The 19,961-nt window shown below is 49.1% G+C and overlaps 7 protein-coding genes across 7 annotated transcripts; 3 read left to right on the top strand and 4 right to left on the bottom strand.

Annotated features, from left to right (window-relative positions):
• Positions 1–449: 449 nt before the first annotated feature.
• SCC2 (Sister chromatid cohesion protein 2) lies at positions 450–5,836 on the bottom strand (the record flags this gene model as incomplete). Its single annotated transcript, XM_064902963.1, has 3 exons — positions 450–5,302; positions 5,353–5,468; positions 5,520–5,836. 3 exons carry the CDS (start codon positions 5,834–5,836, stop codon positions 450–452), a joined length of 5,286 nt encoding a protein of 1,761 aa, XP_064750615.1.
• A 901-nt stretch (positions 5,837–6,737) lies between these two features.
• Positions 6,738–7,742, bottom strand: LIA1 (deoxyhypusine hydroxylase; the record flags this gene model as incomplete). Its single annotated transcript, XM_064902962.1, has 1 exon — positions 6,738–7,742. The coding sequence occupies one exon, from the start codon at positions 7,740–7,742 to the stop codon at positions 6,738–6,740; it is 1,005 nt and encodes a 334-aa protein (XP_064750614.1).
• A 360-nt stretch (positions 7,743–8,102) lies between these two features.
• Positions 8,103–8,531, top strand: LTR64_008650 (uncharacterized protein; the record flags this gene model as incomplete). The annotated part of the gene is made up of 2 exons (XM_064902961.1): positions 8,103–8,333; positions 8,424–8,531. The coding sequence occupies 2 exons, from the start codon at positions 8,103–8,105 to the stop codon at positions 8,529–8,531; spliced, it is 339 nt and encodes a 112-aa protein (XP_064750613.1).
• A 714-nt stretch (positions 8,532–9,245) lies between these two features.
• Positions 9,246–9,903, top strand: LTR64_008649 (uncharacterized protein; the record flags this gene model as incomplete). The annotated part of the gene is made up of 2 exons (XM_064902960.1): positions 9,246–9,422; positions 9,685–9,903. The coding sequence occupies 2 exons, from the start codon at positions 9,246–9,248 to the stop codon at positions 9,901–9,903; spliced, it is 396 nt and encodes a 131-aa protein (XP_064750612.1).
• Positions 9,904–10,504: 601 nt separating this feature from the next.
• On the bottom strand, positions 10,505–12,929 carry LTR64_008648 (uncharacterized protein; the record flags this gene model as incomplete). The annotated part of the gene is made up of 3 exons (XM_064902959.1): positions 10,505–11,327; positions 11,453–12,287; positions 12,341–12,929. 3 exons carry the CDS (start codon positions 12,927–12,929, stop codon positions 10,505–10,507), a joined length of 2,247 nt encoding a protein of 748 aa, XP_064750611.1.
• A 1,683-nt stretch (positions 12,930–14,612) lies between these two features.
• Positions 14,613–15,901, bottom strand: MRPS5 (28S ribosomal protein S5, mitochondrial; the record flags this gene model as incomplete). The annotated part of the gene is made up of 2 exons (XM_064902958.1): positions 14,613–14,830; positions 14,881–15,901. The coding sequence occupies 2 exons, from the start codon at positions 15,899–15,901 to the stop codon at positions 14,613–14,615; spliced, it is 1,239 nt and encodes a 412-aa protein (XP_064750610.1).
• A 445-nt stretch (positions 15,902–16,346) lies between these two features.
• LTR64_008646 (uncharacterized protein) lies at positions 16,347–18,889 on the top strand (the record flags this gene model as incomplete). Its single annotated transcript, XM_064902957.1, has 3 exons — positions 16,347–16,436; positions 16,489–17,086; positions 17,139–18,889. 3 exons carry the CDS (start codon positions 16,347–16,349, stop codon positions 18,887–18,889), a joined length of 2,439 nt encoding a protein of 812 aa, XP_064750609.1.
• Positions 18,890–19,961: the final 1,072 nt, after the last annotated feature.

Here is a 19,961-nt window from a genome sequence, read left to right as displayed (position 1 = left end):
ACGTGCAGTTATTGAGTGGAAGGACGATAACATCATCAACATTCTCCGCAAGACAAGCAAATGCCCTGAACAAATTCAGCAGGCAGCCTTGGGAGCCTCAATCCACAATGGTTATGCCGATGGCTCACGGTCATGAACTTCAAAAAAGTTGTTCCGTGTAGAGGGTCAGAGTCATATCAGAGGAACCGATCTCGAAATCCACTAGAGATGCAAATGCTCGCCAATAAGGCGATGGGGTATCATATGTAAAAAGGTATGCACTCGCCGGCAAACAGACGTCTACCACCCACTCTCATCCGAAAAGCACTCGCAGTTTCTCACATCAGAATGTGAACAGCTACTCCCAGGTCTTGCAAACAATGCTGTAATAGCTCCGACATGCACGCGAAATGCTTCAAATCATCCAGCCCCCATATGCTGCACGTAACGTCATTCGTCTTCTCATCCTCTCATCCATCGAAGTCAGCCTGAGGATCATCATTCGTGGAAACACTGCTTGAACGTCGGGCATACGACTTTCGTGGCCGACCTCGAGGTCTCTTCGTCGGTGTTGTGCCAGGTGTGGGGTTTAACTTTCGCTTACGGCCTCCGGGTGTCGCACTTGGTGCGGGCATCGAGACGTTCCCATCATACACTGGAGTATCTCTATTCGCGGTGCCGTCGCCAGTTGTTAACTCAACGTCGTCGTCTATACTCATGGCTGAAACGAAAGTTTTGCACAATTGCACGACTCCCAGATCGCTTTCCAAAGCTGATACGATCTCATTGCTCTTTGTCCAAAACCGATCTCCGGTGATGCCATGGACTTTGACTGGTGGTTTGGCTGTATCCTTGGCCTGCTTGGTGTTCATCATTGCTGTTCTCACGTCACGACTGACACCATATTGTCGAAGCAAGTGAGCTCGGGTTTCGATCATCAGGGCTAACGTGGCTGCAGCAGAGCCAAGCCGCTTCATCTCGACAATGAGAGCTGGATTTGTTGCCTTGTTCTCGACCACAGATGGTACAATACCAAGCTCGGTGTTGCCAGGGGTATGTTCATGGACAAGAAGGTCTTGGTGCTGCTCTTGCGCTGCCTCCACAAGCGCCGCTATCTCGACACTCTTGCCGTACGCCAATTCCAGTTGTAAGGCAACGTGCAACAACTCATCGAGTCTCTTGTAATCGAAAAAGGCGATGTTCTGCATTACAAATCTCGTGTACATGACGTGTTCAGGCGACGGCATACTCTTCTCAGCAGTTGAGGAGTCGATGATTGTTCGTGAAACCAATCCGCTCAAAAACTTTTTGATGTACTTGCTATTACTGGTCATGATGATATCGAAACAGGGTCCCAGTTTCGGTTTAAACCCTGCTGCACCGTTAGAAACCGCTCCAAAAGGACTGCTTTCGACCCCATATTGATATTCGAAAGCTTGAAAGATAGCCGACATGTATTCCCGCTCGCAATGCGACTCATGCTGCTCATGAAGTAGTTGCTGAGCACGATGTCCGATCGTTGCAATTTTCTGATCCTTACTCGTGCCAAATGCGACAAAGGCTCCCAGACAATGCTTAGGATGTATGAGGCCTTGATGCGAGATACTAGCAAGCGTCCTCGCAGCTGGCAAGATATTTTCAGAAGATGCGGATAACGAGATTCGTAAAACAGCATCGGTAACGTCTGGGGTAATGGTATTGATGGCACTGTCTTGCTCTTGAGAACGTACGTCGCCACCCATTTGCTTGAGGGCTTGCTCTTCTCCATCCTGAGTTTTCGAACTTTGTTCCTTGGCAGCTGCTCTAGTAGCAAAGAGCTCATCGAAGATGTTGAGCACAACAGCAATAAGTTTCTGGTTGTCATATGCTGAGCTATCGAATGAGAGCCGGAGGATATCGAACAAAGTCGTTTTGACTGGTGCCTTGTTTAGGTGTGCTGGATAAGCCTGACAAACTGCTCCAAGACTTTCCAATGCAGTCAGCCGCAGGTTCAGAGGAAGCTGCTCGGCCGTTAATGGCAGAATGGTCTTCACCATCAAGGCGGAGACCGAGGTAAACTTTTCCACTGGCATGAGCCCTCGGAAAGCAGTAGTGAACCGGTCCACCTCGGTGTGCTTGCCAAAAGCTCCAGCTATCTGGAGTAACTGGATGCGCGTTTCGACCTTCATCTCCGGTACGGCCAGCTTTTCCAACACTGATTTGCCGAATCTGACCAGGCGATCCGTATTTTGCAGAACCCCATCGATAGTGGTCAGACATTGCATGACCGCGTCCAACTCGAGCCGACGGCCTAGTTTCTGAACAGCCTGCATGAGCCGATCTTGTATTTCCCTTAGTAGATTCTTGTGCGTGTCGGATAGGTCAGGTAGAACAAGACGAAAGATGGTAACAGCAGATCTGAACATAAACAGATCGCCATCGCTGCCTTTCTGAAGGTCACTCAAATAGACTTGCAATTTGGACAATTGTAGAGGAGGCACCAGCTTTGGATCAGCTTCGGCCAAAGCGGTCAATACTAGTAGAGGAGCTCTAGTCTTTTCGGTTGCGATGATCTTTTCGAAGAGAGCATAGACCAGTCTCACAGCGAGTTGGCGATTGCTGGCGAAGCTCTTCTTCTCGTATCGCAGCATCATCAAAATCAATTTCTTGACCAAAGGAACGAAGGTCTCTGCTCCAGTAGTGACACAAGCCATGAGACCAGCTGCAAGATCGTCTACTGCAACGACCGCAGCTGCAGTCTGGTCACTCGACTGTACAAGATTTGCCGCTGGCCGGATCAAAATGTCTTCCAATATCTGTTCTGCTAGCGACACAATCGAGTCCTCGGGATCGTTGAGACGCTTGAGGATCACCTGCAGGATTCTGTTTTTGAGAGCAGGTCTCTGGTCCTGCAGATAGATGTCCTTTAAATGACCAAGTGCACGTTTCTGAACGCCGACTTTCTCATCTCCAGCACATTCTAGCAGACGCTCCATGCCTCGTTTCTCGAGTATTCCGCCACGTGAGATGATGAAACGAGCAATCAAAGACAATGCAGAATCCCGAACCATAGCCGAGTCGTCCGAGGCGCATTTGAAAACATCATCAGCCACAGATTGGTCTCGGTCCAGCAGAGAGGAATCACTCTCAAGAATAACCGAGATGCTCTTTAAGCTTCTGCTTTTGACTTGAGCTTGCTCGCTAGTGAGAGACGAAGACAGTGCTTTGACAATGTGGCTCAGGCGTTGACAGAAGGGTAAATTCAGGACGCACAACAGATATACCGCCTTTGCTGAGTTAGGGGAAACATCGTTCAAAGCATTGAACTCACCACTCATCGATAGCATATTTAGGACATAATCAACGACATCGCTTAGATCCAGCTGGACACTTGGGTTGTGAGTAGTTTGTGAGACTAAGAAGGCAAAATAGGCAGCGAACCAGCCGCGAGCGCTTTGTTGATGCAGCGTAATCTTGCCTGACATGCTCAGAAAGTGATCTGCTACCATGACGAATGGGCCACTCATGGCAAAAGCGGAATGCTGAAGACCGCCTTGTTGCTTGTGAGTCTCGCTGAGCCTGATGAGCTGCTGTGACACGCCGCTTCCAGCAGATTTCAAGCTAGTCACAACAGCAGGAAGCTTGTCTCGTAGCTTGGAAATGGCTGAGCCCATGACACCAAGAGACTCGAGAGCCATGTTCTTCGCCGAGGCAGTTTTAGCATTTTTAGCCATGTCCAGCATTATTGCGGCCAGGACATTTAGCAGGAACTCTGAAGATGGCCAGTCTGGCAAATCGACCACAGCGATCAGATCCTCGACCAGGAGGTCAAGGATATTTCGGTACGGCGAATCTCCGGTTTTTGTTGTCTTTGATGCTTTGTCTACCAGGAACTGAACAATGCCTTGAGCACTCTTCGATGCAGGTTGGAAAAGCTGGTTGACCTTGCGGTCGAGCCGAACAAACGATTCATTCTCGTCCATGGTGTCGTCCTCGTCATCTTCTGACACATGACCGTCATCGTTAACATCCTTGTCAGAGTCTGGCGGTGTAGATTTCTTCTGGTGGACTTTCTTGACCTTCTTCGACTTTTGCTTTGGCAGCTCCATTGCCGTGGTTTGCACGAGTTGCATGAAAAGGGCAGAGATGAGTTGAATGCTTTGGTTCTCGCCAGCTTTGAACGTCCTGGCACTTCTACTGGTGGACGGCGACTTATCTAGGGAGCTAAGGATCTCATCCAAGATAGCCTGCCGCTCGCGAGGGAAGCGGGCATAAATCTTTGATAGGGTAGCCATTGCTGTTTTTCGAAAGTTCTCGTAGACTTGTAGACCAAGGACTGAGTTCTTTTCATTTGACGCGTTCTGGACGAAGATGAGCTTTGCAGCCAGGAACTCAATGGCATTGACACTAGATTCTCCTCCCTTGACGTCAACGCAGGCTGTTCCTATCAATTCGAGCAGTCTTTTGGTTGTACTGAGCACTTGCTTGACAGAATCCACTGAAGACGATGCAGATTTCCAAAAGTTCGTATCTGTCGAATCTGGACGAGCTTCAATGATGGGAATGAGACAGCTTTCCAAGACATTCACAAGAGCATTTGATGTCCATCTCAGAACTTCAGTAGAAATCCATGACTCGTCCTGTGAATGGCCAAGCATGATATAGAGAGCGACAATGGCGCTGGAAAGACCGTTATCTGCTTGATGTAGCCTGGTTCTCCATTGACCTTGGTCATCCTCTGAGTTAAAGGAAGGACGCAGATTTAGAGTCTGGCATTTTTCGATGGCAGGTTCACAAATATCATGTAAACGTCTCATGGCATCGGCGGGCACATCGGTCAGCCTCCGCAGGTTCAATAGTTTCCTAAGGTCCTCCCGCAGACGGGCCAGTATCTGACTATTGAGTGTAAGACCACTTTCGGCTCCATTATCAAGATCTTCGAAGAAGGGAGTGCTCTTGAAATTGTAAGTATCACCTCCCGAACCATCAACTAAGTCTTGAGCTTCAAATACGTCGTTAAGTAAATCTTGAAATGATTGCAAAGCCTCGTCAGACAGTTGCTTTTGTGTCCTGGTGTTTTGTGGAGCGGTACCATCGTGGCTGACCTTTCGTCTCTTGGGTGAATCAGTAACTGTAACGTAATCCTCTCGCCGGAAAGAGTCAGGCGCCGGTACTTGCACGACCACTTTGTTGGGAGTTGGCTTCTTGACAGGTGTGCCATCCTGAGTGGGCTGCTGATCAGGCTTCAACTTTGGTTCAGTAGGAGTAGGCAGAGGACCGGGCATCTTTGCCCTTGGAGCAGACTTGTGGAGAGTGGTTTCATTGTCTTCGTCCGGAGTAGGATCTATCAGTGCTGTCAGTTTGAGGAGGACAGGTTTATTTCTGCAAACTTACATCTGTAATCCGGTTTGGTCATGTTGAGAACCGATCTGGCCAACGGGCTCAGGCCCAGATTCGAAACGGTTGACGTTGATCGATTAGAGGCAGCAGCTGGTGGAAGCCTGAAGTCACTGTGAAGTTCTTGGTCAGTTCTGTCGGTGACAATCTGGTCAGAAACTTACTATGGAGTGATGTCCGGTCGAGACAGAAGGTCAACCACTTTGTTCCTGATCGTAGCTTCCGTATTTGGCTGTTGGAAGAGCAAACGAGCTTGAGCCCGCTCCTGGGATGTTGCAACCCTGCCATTTTCAAGGACTCGTGCTGGCTGAGGAAAAGGTATCCTATCCGACAAGGGTATTACAGATTGCGCAAATGGAGTAAATTGCAAGGCTCTATCTGGCGACAATTGCCCTAGGCCACATGCTCCATTGGTCATGTCTGAGGATTGTCTTGCCGGAGCTGGAGGCACATTGACCTGGATTGAAGGTCTGCCCGCCATATCGGTGGTTGTCGCAAACCATATGTGGTCTGCCTTGAGATCAAGGATCGACCAGATGTTGCAGTCTTCATGGAAACAAGACTTGGTGAGACACAGTGGGCGAGCCTTACTGTTGATGCACGAGGAAGGCGCTGCCATGGCTTGCACTTTCTGCAAACATATCAGCAACACGTCAGGTTGACGTATACCTGCCGCTCTTTAGCATTGATGCCACCCAAACAGCAGCAACAATTTTTGACCTAACAGACGCGAGGCAGTCGCGGTCATATCTCGACCGCGTTATCGATAGTACCTGCAGCTGCGGGCGCAATTCCCTGCAGAAAAAAGGTTAGACGAGTCCTGAGCATTGAGCGATCATGCTTGGTGCCGCGTTATCACTATACAGTCGCGGTGTAAGCGGCAGCTTTATCTGGCAAGAATCACCACATCTTTTAGAAGTTCTCTTCGACAGCTGCTAATATTGATTTCTACCAATTTCCTCGAGTAGTTCCAGGTGTCAAACTACCAAGATGGTCGCGATAGGTAGTATGCTCTTTTGCGACCACTGCGGCTCTCTGATGCCGCGTACCACTGGAGCGACTTCCGACCAGATGATCAGATGCGAAGACTGCTCATTGTATACACAAGATACCTCTGACAAAGTGATTGTATCGACCTCCAAACCCAGCGCATTCCCATCAGCCCTTCGATCGAAACATACAGACGTTCAGAACGTCAATACAGAAGAGCTACAGGTCGAATCAATAGCAGATCAAGAATGCCCCCAATGCCATGCCGAAGAGATGTTCTACCATACCAAGCAGTTGCGAAGTGCGGATGAGGGCTCAACCGTCTTCTACAGATGCGGACAGTGTGGGTACAAGTTCAATACAAACAATTGAAGTGCAATGAGATGTATTGCTTAAGCAGAGGCAGTGACCTCGGGTATCGTAGCATACTCCATCTGACCTGTGCGCTCATACTCGGCCATGTCCAAAGCCACAACCACACTGTCTCGAACTACCTGCTCTGCGTCATTCAGAAACTGTTTCAGCATATTTTCGACTCCCGGCTCTTCGCCCAAACTTCCCAAGGCTTCAGCCGCCTCGTGTCGAACCATACTTTCCTCATTCTGATTGCTGAGCACTTGATGAAGAGATGGAATAGAAGCAGGATGTGATAGTTGACCAAACACGAACGCGATCTCGTGTCGGAACAGGGCTGACTTATCGGAGAACCCAGTAGCAAGTGCCTCAACTGCTGGCTTTGCTGTCGGAGCATCAGGTGGGGATGCGAGATCCCGAAGCGCAAACATGGCACGATATCTCTTGAAGAGTGGTAAGGAAGTGTCGAGGAGAGTCCACTGGAGAGATTGAATATTTGGTTGTGTTTCTGTAGTCTCCATTGGGGGCGCGGGATCTATTGAGGCAAAGTCAGACTGCTTGAGGACTTCCTTCTTGCCAGCCTCAGACAATTGCCAGGTGATGCGATCGACCGCAATATCACACGTTTCTCGTACCACATCAGGCTCATTTGGATCATCCCTCATCTTCTTCATGGTGTCCAAACTCCCTGCATCTCCTATTGCTGCAAGCGCCTCAGCTGATTCGTGCCGTACCATCGGATCTTCATTTTTATCATCCAATCTATCTCTTAGGAATGGCACCGCCTTCATACTCCTCGTTTGTCCCAAGCAGTAAGAAAGTTCATGTTTGAGTAGTGCCGAAGGTGTGGTAAATGCAGCTGCTATAGCTTCGATCGCTGCTTGTGCCTGTTCGTCGTCCCCTTGTGCAGCTAGATGTTTCAGTGAGAATAAGGCACGGAACCTGCTTGCTAGCGGAACTGTTTCTGAACCCAATGCTGTCCGGAGTGTATCGATCGTGGTGTTTTTCTGGCTTGAGCCTGACTTGCTCTCGAGGTTCGACATGGTTGCGTCCGACGCAGTGATGACAGCGATCAGTCGCAGCAGGGGAAACGCAGTTGATACAATACGCAGGCTGGGGCTGGCCTCGATTTTCTCAATTCGCGGCGCGTAGTAACTTTTTCCATTCGCGGGGCGATCACACTAGCCGGTTTGATCTTATCTGATCGCCAAGTGATTTAGCTCAATCTTTGTGCCTGAAGTCTCGTCTCTGCCTGAGCCTTTTGTCACTTCCAAGTTTCCTCTACCGTTTCTTCCACTCTCGTCGACTCGTCTGCATTCTTTTGCAGAATCTTCAGCTCATTCTGTATACACAACGCAGACTTGCACCGCAATCCCTTTTCTGCAGACCCCACACCCTCCACAATGACAGCCCTCATTCACGACCTTCCTTCCGCCTGGCATGTGGACCAAGCATGCATGTCCGAAGACGAACGCGTTGTCGTAATTCGCTTCGGCGATCCCTCCAAGCCCGAAACCTGGGAACAAGACGAGATGCTATACAAGATCGCCGACAAGATCCGTAATTTTGCTGTCATCTACACCTGCGACAACACCAAGATCAAAGACTTCAACCAGATGTATGAACTCTACGATGTATGTACGGTGATGTTCTTCTGGCGCAATAAACATATGATGTGTGATTTCGGGACGGGAAACAATAACAAGTTGAATTTCTTGATCAAGGATAAGCAAGATTTGATTGATGTGGTCGAGGTGATTTATCGAGGTGCGAAGAAGGGTAGGGGTCTGGTTGTCAGTCCAAAAGATTACTCGACGCATTACAAGTATTAGGTGATACCTTCAGGAGGCGACAGGAAAATCAGGTATCACAGGGAAAGGGTTGGTCTCCTCACATCTTTACATTTTAGGCAACGGCGTCATGATTTACGGCTGGAATACGAGGAGTTATGGGAAATTCAGGGTTGGTCTCACCATCGAAAACAATTACAATGAAGGTCCCTTGCTGACATCGACTTCTCAGTCACTGATTCGTCACGTATTAGTTGAAGTGAGTCTTTCTACTCCACTAACTGCCAGGAAACCATTACCCTCGACCTCTGCTGCTTATCACATTTGCCGTCATGTGCAAAAGGGATGCTTATCTTGCATACGACCGTTGCGTCCCCCACATGTTCTGTACATTGAGTAATATCGAGTTGGAGCCAGTAAGGCTGGCATACATCGCACAGCATGTGCTCTGCGTAGTCTTGTTGCTGTAGCATGTAGTACCGCTCAGATTGACAGTGAGTTCCCCAAGTGGTTGAGGCCTGCATTTTTATTCGTATCAGTTTTCACACGTTCGAAGTGGCCGCTTCGGGCTTCACCAACTTCATCAGTATTGTTTGAGCCAAACTTTCAGCTTTTCAATACTATTCACGAATCACGAACCACGATCCTAAGCAGTCACGAAGTGTCTATGAATTGCTCGTTCCATCTGAGCAAAACCCTATGCTCAGCCGTCCCCATCCATCAGCAGCGACATGAATGTCGATGAATTCAACAAACATGGATGCCGACGACTCTCTTCTCTCCAGTGAGAACAATGATACTGTCTCCGCATCGAGCTTCCCACAAACACAATTGCTGAACCTGAGGAACGACTCGTCTGTCAATGGTGGTGTCACGCCGCTGGAACAGGAAGTGCTTGACGAATATAGCCGGTTACTAGGGAACATGAATCAGGTGAGTGAAGTCTTGACAGCGGCGTTTGAATCTACTTCTTCGCCAATATGGAACGATGGACATTGGTTTCGACTCGGTACACACACGATGTCTGGAAGACCAAGGAAACAGCAACCAGCACATCAAGGCAGTGGTCGAATAGTCTCGACCCATGCTGCAATAGGATTTCATCCAGCCAAGCCGCCAATTCCTCTCAGCTGTGCCAGGAGATACCTCGATCCCTCCCTAAATACCATGTACTGACAAACTCTCCCCGCTATAGCTCACCAGCACACTCTCAGACTTGTCTTCCGGGCCAATCACGCTTGAAATCGCCGAATCACTACGACTCCTCGAGCGCAAAGTCGCCTCAGTCTACACATTAATGAAAGCTAGCGTGTATAGCATTGTCTTGCAGCAGGGACAGGTCGATGGAGATGCGACGCGATTAGAAGGAGAGGGAGAAACGACTGGGGGGATGACTACCTTGCCTATGCGATGAGCTGGGCACATGTATTGCATTGCCTCACAGTCTACCTAATCCGCCTGGCTGTCTATCTCTTTGCTCAAAATTGACAACGACTTGATATACCAAGGAAACCCTTCATCAAAATCGAATACCTGAACAGATAACGGTGGCGACACCACCAAGGAGAAAACAAAACGATCTATGAGGCTCCTTTCCTCTACATACACAGCACCGGGTAGCCCTCTCCGCCGCAACATCTGCTGCGTCCACAATGGTTTCGGTAGACGCTTGTGCATTGGTCAAATCACTATTAATTGAAATAGGCACTCGATCCGAATTCATAGACAGAGCAGGGAGCTGATCTGCTCAGACGAGATCCACGGGGAAGAGAAGGTTGTCGTGTAGACGTCGTACTCTATCATGAGGTGTGGTGGAGCAGACGAGAAGAACCGTTTTACCGTACATCTAGCCTTGAATCCGTGTCGGACCACATATTTTACGTACGACAGAGGGAATGATCGTTCTGTGAGCTAGATAGGGCTGTGTCGAGGAGGAATGTTGCTGACGAGAGCACTGTGACCCTGTATAGACGAAATTAAGAGATATGTATTTGATCTTGCGGGTACGCTGTAAACTACCCTTCCTCATAAGATCTATAGCTCATCCCCGACCGAATCTTATCAGGACTGCCAAGTGCCAGCTGTCCAACAGTTTCACTTCTCGAGGCATGTCCCACCCACCCTGGTAGTTGGTGAAGAACGGCCAAGTTATCAATATCTTTTGCAAGCCAGAGTGGCAATCGATTTTCCCCAACAGCTGCGCCAAAGCGTAACATCGTAAAGGCATCCAACGAGTTCGTCCATAGACCTGTCCAGCACGCATACACTACCAGGATGCTCAAACCGAGAAGTTGAGCAGCGAGCACGATGGAAACCACGATTATGCCCGTGTCTGATATTTTAGGCACCAGCGTATTAGTACCGTGATCGTAGGAGATTGTCATGTAGGATTGAGGGTATCGCGACGTCGAGTTCTGCCAGGTCAGGAGAATCTCGTTCGACAGGAAGGCGGCCTGGTTGAGGAGGATGGAAGTGCGTGGTCGTGCGGAAGTATCGCCATCTGCATCGACTTCGGTGAATAGGCGTAGCCAGGAGGAGATCTGCGAAGAAGCGTCCTGGGTACTGTTGATGCAGGGCAGTTGTGCCAGTTTGCCTAATGGTAATGTGTCTATGCATGTCGATTCAGCATTGTTTGTTTTTGTAAATGCCTCCGGATGAGATGTTCGTTGTGCGAGGAAGGAGTTATTGCCGAAGAGAGCCAATGCCGTGGTCAGTAGTGGTCCTTTGTTACGAACGAGCTCGAGGTTCTGTATTTCAGATGGTGGAGGTCCGACAGGCAAAGGTATTATAGGACCATCGTATAGCACTTCTTCTCGAGGGTTTGCTCCTTTCAGATTGCTGTAAGGCTAGTCAGCGAAGAAGCGAGTTACCGATATGCTGAGGCATACTAGATTGATGGATAATGGTAGCCACTGCCAGTAGATGTCAGTACTGATATTGGTATTGTCATGGAACTTGCTTACTCTTCCGCAACAGTTCCGCCTTCAGGCGGACATGACGCGCCGCAAAGCTCGATAGGATCGCGATCCAGAATGTCACTAAACTGCTGGTGGTTCGCATAGCTGGGAAGCTCGAAGTAACCAGCTGTAGTATTCACCGTTGCCTTGAAGCACTGACCATTGATTTTCAGAAAAAGCGACTCGCTAAAGTCTTGTCTCAGATGTGTAGCCTTCCAAGGCGAGGAGCGCTGATCACCAGGCATACAGACAGTCACATCCCATCCATCACTCGTTCCACTGTATTCGGCGTAGAAGCTGCCTGGATAGGTTCCGCAATCAGAAGGAAAGTCGGACTCGCCAATAGAGTCATAAGTAGCAGAGGTATTGATCCGAGGTATGAATTGCTGTAGCACACCAGTGGTGAAATTGTTCGGCAATTGGGCCAAGAAAGGATGCTGAAGGGCAGTAAGGTTTTGCCATGGATCTACTCCGTCGTAGCTGACGCGTCCGTGCGTATGTCGGTACTCCAGTGCTAAGAATTCGAGCGAAGCCGAGACACCACAAATCGACCCGTAGTCAGCAAGGGTGTCGGCCAGCGTAAGGACATCTTGCCCGGAAAGTGGTTCTGCACATGCTTCTACTGTCAGGTTGGTCCACAGATGTAATTGTAGGTCTGCACTGCTCACACTTTCTAGCATGCGTCGCAGAAGTGGCACAGAGTCGCTGTTCTGCGAAGATGTGTCGTTCCTGCCGAAGAGATCGAGTAGATCGTTTTGGTGGTGTATCCGGGACACCAGATTGGGGACTAAAATGGCTCTCTGTGTCAGGAAGATCTCTTGCAGAGGTGTCACTATTAATCCTGTTCACAGCAAAGTTAGTGGCGTTGCTTTGTCTGGTGAGCTTCGCACCTACCCAGCAGGTTCATGAAAATGGCGACAAGCAGAAAGGAGCTACCGATGCGCTTGAAATTTTGTGGTTTGATCGCCCGTAGAACCATAAAAGGACTCGCCCAGGCCTTGTCTGCCAATGCCATAGTCTGTCTCAAGCTTAGACTTGTACGACTGGAGCTTCTCTGGGTGAATGCAACCGCTGCTTCAGCACATACAGCAGAGGTGAGCGGAATAGACAAGACGGAGACAATGGATTGGATGACCCTCGTGGCTTGAAGCCAGCGTTGATTTCTCTGGTACAGTCCGGCCATGCTGGAATACAAGGAGGCTCGAGTGGTATCGGCAGTATACGTTGGTGCAACAATAGGGCGGAAGGACAATATGCAGGTGATTATCCAAGCAAAGAGTGCCAAGCAGATGTATACCAACACTGAGAAATAGTTATGGTAATATCGGGATGGATTCGCTGTGGTCTCGCTGGAAGACTCCTTGATCTGTGGAATACCCGAAGACCATTCTCGGGAGAGAAAAGGCTCGCTATCATTAAATGATAGCACGTTCTCCTCTGATGATGGCTTCTGGCGCCATCGTGCGCGATCCTCCATCTCCATGTTCAATGATCAAATGCTGGGGAATTAAGAGAAGGAGGTAGCACTGCGATAAGTACTTTTGTGTTGCTCGACCCGCATTACACCTAGCTCCAGCCATCATAGACAGGGTAATGTGTAGGTTCAAGGCGTCTCGTGCGGCGCAGCAGGTGAAGCGCCACCTATTAAACACATGATCATATCGATCAGCAACCACATCACTGCGCCCATAATTAGCACGTTGTAAGTTCAAGCTACTCGAGTAGTTATAAGCCTCTCGTGCTCAGAGCAAGGCAGGTTACGTAACAAACAGCAAGCACAGAAGCACTCATCGATATGATAGGGTGAGGCATGGTGCATCCTTGGACTAGCTTGCTGACCTTCACGACGTCCTTTCTCATTCCAAATCAGCGGCTAAATTCCGGCCACCTCTCACGTGTTTTCACACACCTGGTTGACAGCAGCTCCGACAGCAACTTGGATACAGGCAGTGGTTTAATTATCTTCACAACATGACAGAACTGGACAGTAGCAGTTCTTTTCCGACTACGATGTTTGTTCTCTCCTAGGAGCATGCGATGAGCCAACTACTCAGCACAGGCTTTATGCTTCACCCTCTAGTCCACTTGTACAGCCGCATTCACCTTCGCTCACGTGCAAACAGACGTGGCATAAGTCGACGATGTAAAGCTCTTCGTGAAATGTCATGTCTTACAAGCATGCCAAGAAGAAGTTGAGCAAGTCCGTACGGCAGACAATGAGCTTTGTGTCGTTTCCGGCTCCGGTATCTGTATCGCTTAGTCGCCCTTTGGTTTTTGGCAGATTCGTCCAGTACGCCGCCATAGTCCTTAACATGCGTAGTGCGATACTTGCTTCTGCTGGGGCCTCAATATTTGATATCGAGGCGAAAAAGCCAGATCTCCAAGGACCATGTACCGGCAACACAAATCGATGACTATGGTCAGTTGGCTGCTCGTTTTGGTCACCACTATCACCACAACCACATATGCAGCACAGATGTCTGGCGATCAATTCGCGCGCAAGCTCTGCTCAACTTATAATCGGCCGGGAAAACTCTTCTGCGCAAGTCCTCCTCCATGCCTGCGCCATATCCTCAAACATCCTCGTCTCTGCCCCTCATATCTGCTTTCACACAGGTCTAAATGCCATTGCAGATAGCCACAAACACCTTCACAACCTGTAGAGACGGCAAAAACGAAGTTGAACAGCCGGTGGCTGAGGGCTAGCAGTGTTGGGTTGAAGTAAGCGGGCCGAACAGCGTGAATGAGGTCAGGGCGACCTTTAGGAAGTCTATGCATGGAAGATATCCGCGGCCAGACATTAGTGATGTTTTATAGGTGTAGTGGGAGAATACGGAGCTGAAGTTGGGAAGAACGAGGACTGCTGTTCGTCAGGGTGCACAGCAGGTATATGACCGAATTGGAGTCGAAATTATCTCTTGTGTGGATCTAAGCGAACACGGCTTGGATGACGTGCAGCGCTCCTTGAGCATATCTGTGGTCGCGAAAGGATAAGAGACGTATAGCAAGATCAACCAGTATTAGTGGCAGCTGATCTTGCGACGGATTTCGATCGCCAGTTGTAGGAGTGCATGTTGAGCACATACTGGTACAATGGCTTCGATGTTTCTTCCACCGAGCTTCTTGCGAAATTCTCTTTCATTTGAATTGTATTGGTGCATTCCTTTTATACATTTCCAGCATAGTACACTTTTCTTACATCGACCAACTTCTTGCCTCTTCCTCTTGCAATGTCTTCAGGATCCTTCTGGCTCATCATAGCCTGAAAGGCGGCTTTCACAGTGTTCATCGGGTTTCTAGCCCGAGTGACTCGAGCAGAGAGATCGGTAATGCCGGCACATCGACACATTTCCCAGATGAGATGGGAGCAACGAAGGCCGAATCCTGAGCAAAAAATTAGCAGACCGTTTCAGCTCCTTCTCGTATACTCATACCTGGCGCGCGAGCGTAAAGTTCCAGTTCTGTAGCACCTTCCTTGCCCTTTACAGTCCCGAAAATCGTCCTTGCCTCATATCTCATTACTGGGACCATGTTTCGAATGGCTCTATATTGACTCTGTACCAGTGCCTCTGCTGCCTCTTCACTTTTCCCTTCGCCGATTCCCAGCAGACCGTTCTGGTTTCCGGCAATTGACAACCAATATTGTTTTTGAATCTTGCCTAACCTTGTCTGGTTAACGACACGGTGCGAGACAACAGACTTGACGCGCAGCCTAGCGAGTTCAGTCTGACTCATGCCCGTCATTTGCATTACTCGCAACAGACCAGGAGATACGACATCGCCGGACATGCCTTCCACTTCCGGCTCATCACTCATTGCCTTGCTCGACTCTTCCGACTTGGCCTTCTGGGTAGAGTCATTCTTATAAACCTGAGTCGTGTCAGGAGCGAGCGCACTCCTCGGCGCAAACTCTGCGCTTTCCTTGCCGACAGTGATACGGTTTGTATCCAGGAAATTCTGAAAGGCGTCTGCTGCGGCGTTTTCGTTCTCAGGCATGTTCTCCATAAACCCTAGTATATCCTCATCCAGTTCATCCTCCGTTTTTAGCCTGCTGTTATCGTCCAGGTTTGTCCAAGGAGCACGAACTGGCTTGTCAAGCACAGGATCCACCTCGGTTAAGTTTTCTAGGTAGTACATCTTCCAAGGGCCTACGTTCTTGCGCGTTGTGGCTTGGTATTGGGCATCGAATTTCAGGTTCGCTTGTGTAGCCTCGATGGCTGTTGCTTGCGCGGGAGTGTAGTTTTCTCGAATCTGCTGCTTCGTAAGAGGCTTGATGTTATTGAGTTCGTCAGGTAGTCCATCGTCAGGTAGGTCATCATCGGGCAGTCCATCGTCCTTGTTTGATTGTCGAACAGCAGACGAAGCATGTATCCTGCGGCTTATCGACACCCCTGGCCGTCTCGTCGCCTGCTTGAAGGTGCAGAAGACACATCGCATCGTACGTGCGACAGACATGGTGATAAAGGGATGGAGTCGTGAGTTGTGACCAAGCTTGATGAATGGTTGTGTGAAACTTCGAGTTAAAGGCAGGGAATGAATTACTGCTGCTACTCTATCGCGACTACAGAAACTAAGCCGTGGTTCTGCTCAGCTAAAAGTTGCCGCCCTTCTGCATTTCGAGGCAGGAGATCAAGGCAGCCTCTGATCGATGCCAGTCCCCATGCACTGGAACCTTGGCACGTGATCACCACATTCCAATTCAACATCCACCTTTTCTGAGTAGAAGAATTACCAGTTGTTGCACACGATGTGAAACATACCTCCGCCGGGCCTCATGCCCTTCACTTACTCTTCTATGGATACTCAGCGTCGAACTCGACCTTAGTCGATCGTCTTCGCTTGAGGTATTGTGAATTCTACATCCCTCAATGGAATTGTGGTCACAAACCCAGCCGTCACAATGAACAATACAATTCTAGTCGGTCACCATGATTCGAAGCGCAATGAGATCTTGTCCACTGCTCTTACGCAGCAGGCTCACAGCGCCAATGTGAGACACCGACTCGTTACATGTCTTGATAAGAACAGCTAATTGTGCCCAGTATGACATGCTGACATTTCCTATCACAACCCCTCACTTCCACTCAAGAGTGCTCTCGATCTTATCATCAGCATTCTTGAATGATTCGACTGCACATGAAGCTTTGCATTCTAGCAATGCAGTCCCGGTCTTCGTCGAGCCCCTTACTCCAGCTGACACTCAGCTGACCCCAGATGACTCAATCAGTTCCATCATCGGTGTAACAAGCACTTGGATAGACTTAGGGTCTCCGGATCCCATTATTGCAGATGTTTCCCGTCAAGTCCTGAAGCTGGAGTTAGCATATGCTGCTTTTTGTGGAGTTAGCTATGTCATTATTCCTGGCCCTCGACATGACGCTAGTTGTGATATTGCTGCTTATGCTCGAGCAATACTGGATGGGTTGAGTCAGGGTCCGTACATGACATTATATTTGTGGATGCAGACACACCCCGATCCTGTGTTGCAGAGAGAACAGGTTGGCGATCTGGCCACTTTTGCACGGCGTGGCTACGTTCCAGCAGCAGAGCAGAGCGAAACTAGCAAGGCCGCTTTCCAGACGTGGCAAGCCTGGGACGCTATCCGCTACATTTGCAAGTACTCGACTAGGTTGTGCGTAGGTGAGTGCATATTGAATACCATGACACGTCAATACCTGACCTGATTTTGTAGCACTATCCATCCCTGGAACTCTTCCTCCTCCTGCTGTCGTGTCTCGGTGGTATTCTGAGCCTATTCGCATATTGACCCTTGACGGTACCACGTTCGCCAAAAATGCAAAGGGTTACCCGGCATTATCGGTCAGTCATCAGGACATCACTTTCAAGCTATCGAAGCTCAAAACACAACCTTGGTTAATAATTTGTGATGCCACGCCACTCCCAGCGACGTCGACTACCCCAGGTAAAGCCACAGATGCAAACTATCCATCACTCAAGGCGGCACAAACCATGCCAGTAACAGCACACGGAGATCCACATCTGGATTACATACGACACTTGCAGAACAAGCAACGAAGCCTCACGCCGATGGATCAGTTCGGTGCTGGCTATCAGGACTATCTGCAAGCGCCCCTGCAACCACTGACGGTCAACCTCGAAAGTGTGACATATGAGGTATTCGAGAAGGATCCTATCAAGTACGAATGGTACGAACGAGCTGTAGCTCGAGCTTTGCATGATTGGATCGAGCACAGCAAACCGACTTCAAATCCTGATGGTCGCGTTGTTGTAGCGGTCGTCGGTGCCGGACGTGGTCCGCTTGTAAGCAGAGCACTGAAAGCGGCTGAAGATGTGGGAGTCGACATTGATATGTGGGCTCTGGAGAAGAACCCAAACGCTTTTGTCTTACTACAGCGACACAATGAAGACAAGTGGCATAACCAAGTCAGCTTGGTGAAGTCCGACATGAGGACGTGGCAAGGTCCCTCAACCAACAAGAGTCTAAGCTCGATACCCAAGACATACAACGTCGACCCAGATGAGCTCGAGCAGAACCATAGTGATTTGACAAAAGTCAATAGTCAGAGCTCAAGCATCCTCATGCCACAGATCAATCGCTACAAGATCGACATCCTGATATCGGAGCTTTTAGGCTCGTTTGCCGATAATGAGCTCTCACCAGAATGTCTTGATGGCGTTCAGCATCTTCTGAACCCGATACATGGCATTTCTATACCGTCTTCGTACACTGCCCACTTTACACCAGTTGCAGCGCCAAAGCTACACTCCGATATCTCTCTGTCAATGGTACATACGAATCCTTATGCTGCGGAAGTTCCCTACGTCGTGATGCTTGACCAGGTCGACTTCCTTAGTACAATGGCACCACAATCTCAGCAAGACAGCACGTTATTAAGCCCAACGAAAGCCAAATCTTTCGCCAGTCTCTTTTCGACTAGCTCAAGTACACGAAAAAGTTCCTCATCGGCGACGTCGAACCAGACACCCAAGACAAAGAGTGCTACTCCTCCACCTGCAACACCGGTCATTCACACAGCCTGGTCCTTCCACCATCCTAACCATCAAATCCATTCCTTGACTACCACACAAGTGCCCACCAATGCACATAATGCTCGCTATTGTCGTTTTGCCTTTCCAATCACCAATCCAGGCACATGTCACGGTCTAGCTGGCTATTTCGAGACCGTACTATACCCTGGTGTAGAGCTATCCACCAACCCTCTGACTATGGAGGACAAAAGTGCGGGCATGATCAGTTGGTTTCCAATCTATTTTCCTTTCAAGTCGCCAGTTTTCTTGGCTGAAGGAGCTGTTTGTGAAGTTAGTATGTGGCGGATGACAGATGACAGGAAGGTGTGGTACGAGTGGTGTATGGACGTTTTTATGGCAGTCGCAGATATGAAAATCAAAGTCGGATGTACAGAATTGCACAGCAGCGAAAAGGAAGCCTGCTTGATGTGAGTCGATACAGGTCACGATTGTACTTGTTAGCTGGAAATGATAATGTATCGAGACCATGAAATCTCCTTGTCTTCCGCCGAGATAGGAACGAACAATGACACTACCTGTTTCAAGAGTACGCGACCTTATCCTTCAGTATAGAAGACACAAAAAGGCAAATGTTTTGACCTTAAAAAATGACGATTCAGTCGCACCCAAGATGATTGGGTGGGGCTGTTATCCTATACGACAAACACACACTAAGAGAATTGGGGAAAACTATCACGAACCGACCAATATTATCGATTGGTTAGCTGGTCTCTACGATCACGTAAATTTCCTAAGTCTTTGTGAAACGGATGGCTTCAAGTTGTACGACGCTGAAACAGCACCTGTTGACACCAAGATTAAGACGTTCGACAAGGACTGGGGTACACGCACTCCGGAGCGACCTGGAGGGCTACGAAGAGAGTATATGTTGCAGCCAGCCGATTGAGTAACTTGAATATGCTATGTTGGAGCTGGTAAAGGGAACATACATGCACGCCAGCGCATCGATCGCTTTTGGTAGAGCAGTAGTGAGGAAATGACCATACGACGTTGTGGAAAAGGGGAGAACAACACGCATCGATGCCCGAGCGAGGCATAACGACGAAGAAGCGGAACTCCAGCGAAAGGTCGGGGAGAAGTTTGTGAGTGTTGGCAAATGTCCCCAAAAGCAAAGTTCTCTCAACTCAACTGACATGCTGCCAGGTTATAGTCCTGACTTCATTGTTGACTTCCTGAAAGAAAAGAAAAACAACAAGAAAACAACTCCGGTCGCGGACTCAGACTCAATACGCATCAGCGAGCCACAGCTTGTTCTGGAAATGGCATGACCGACCAAGGTTAGGGTGAGGATCGAGCACTTGTATCCTGAGACATTGGACTATAATGATCTGCACTGGGAATACGACACAACCGACGGTCGCTATCTTTTCATCAACGAGTACATCTCTCACGAACTCCAACAGGAGCTCTTCGATCACACGCAAAGACTCAAAGCACGTCGCGAAAAGCTGTTGGTCACAGATGGCTACACCAAGGATACGGT

This window comes from Lithohypha guttulata (assembly GCF_036872675.1).
Source record: "Lithohypha guttulata strain CCFEE 5908 chromosome Unknown scaffold_11, whole genome shotgun sequence".
Taxonomy (NCBI): Eukaryota; Fungi; Ascomycota; class Eurotiomycetes; order Chaetothyriales; family Trichomeriaceae; genus Lithohypha; species Lithohypha guttulata.
This window is presented reverse-complemented; position numbering and strand designations above follow the sequence as displayed.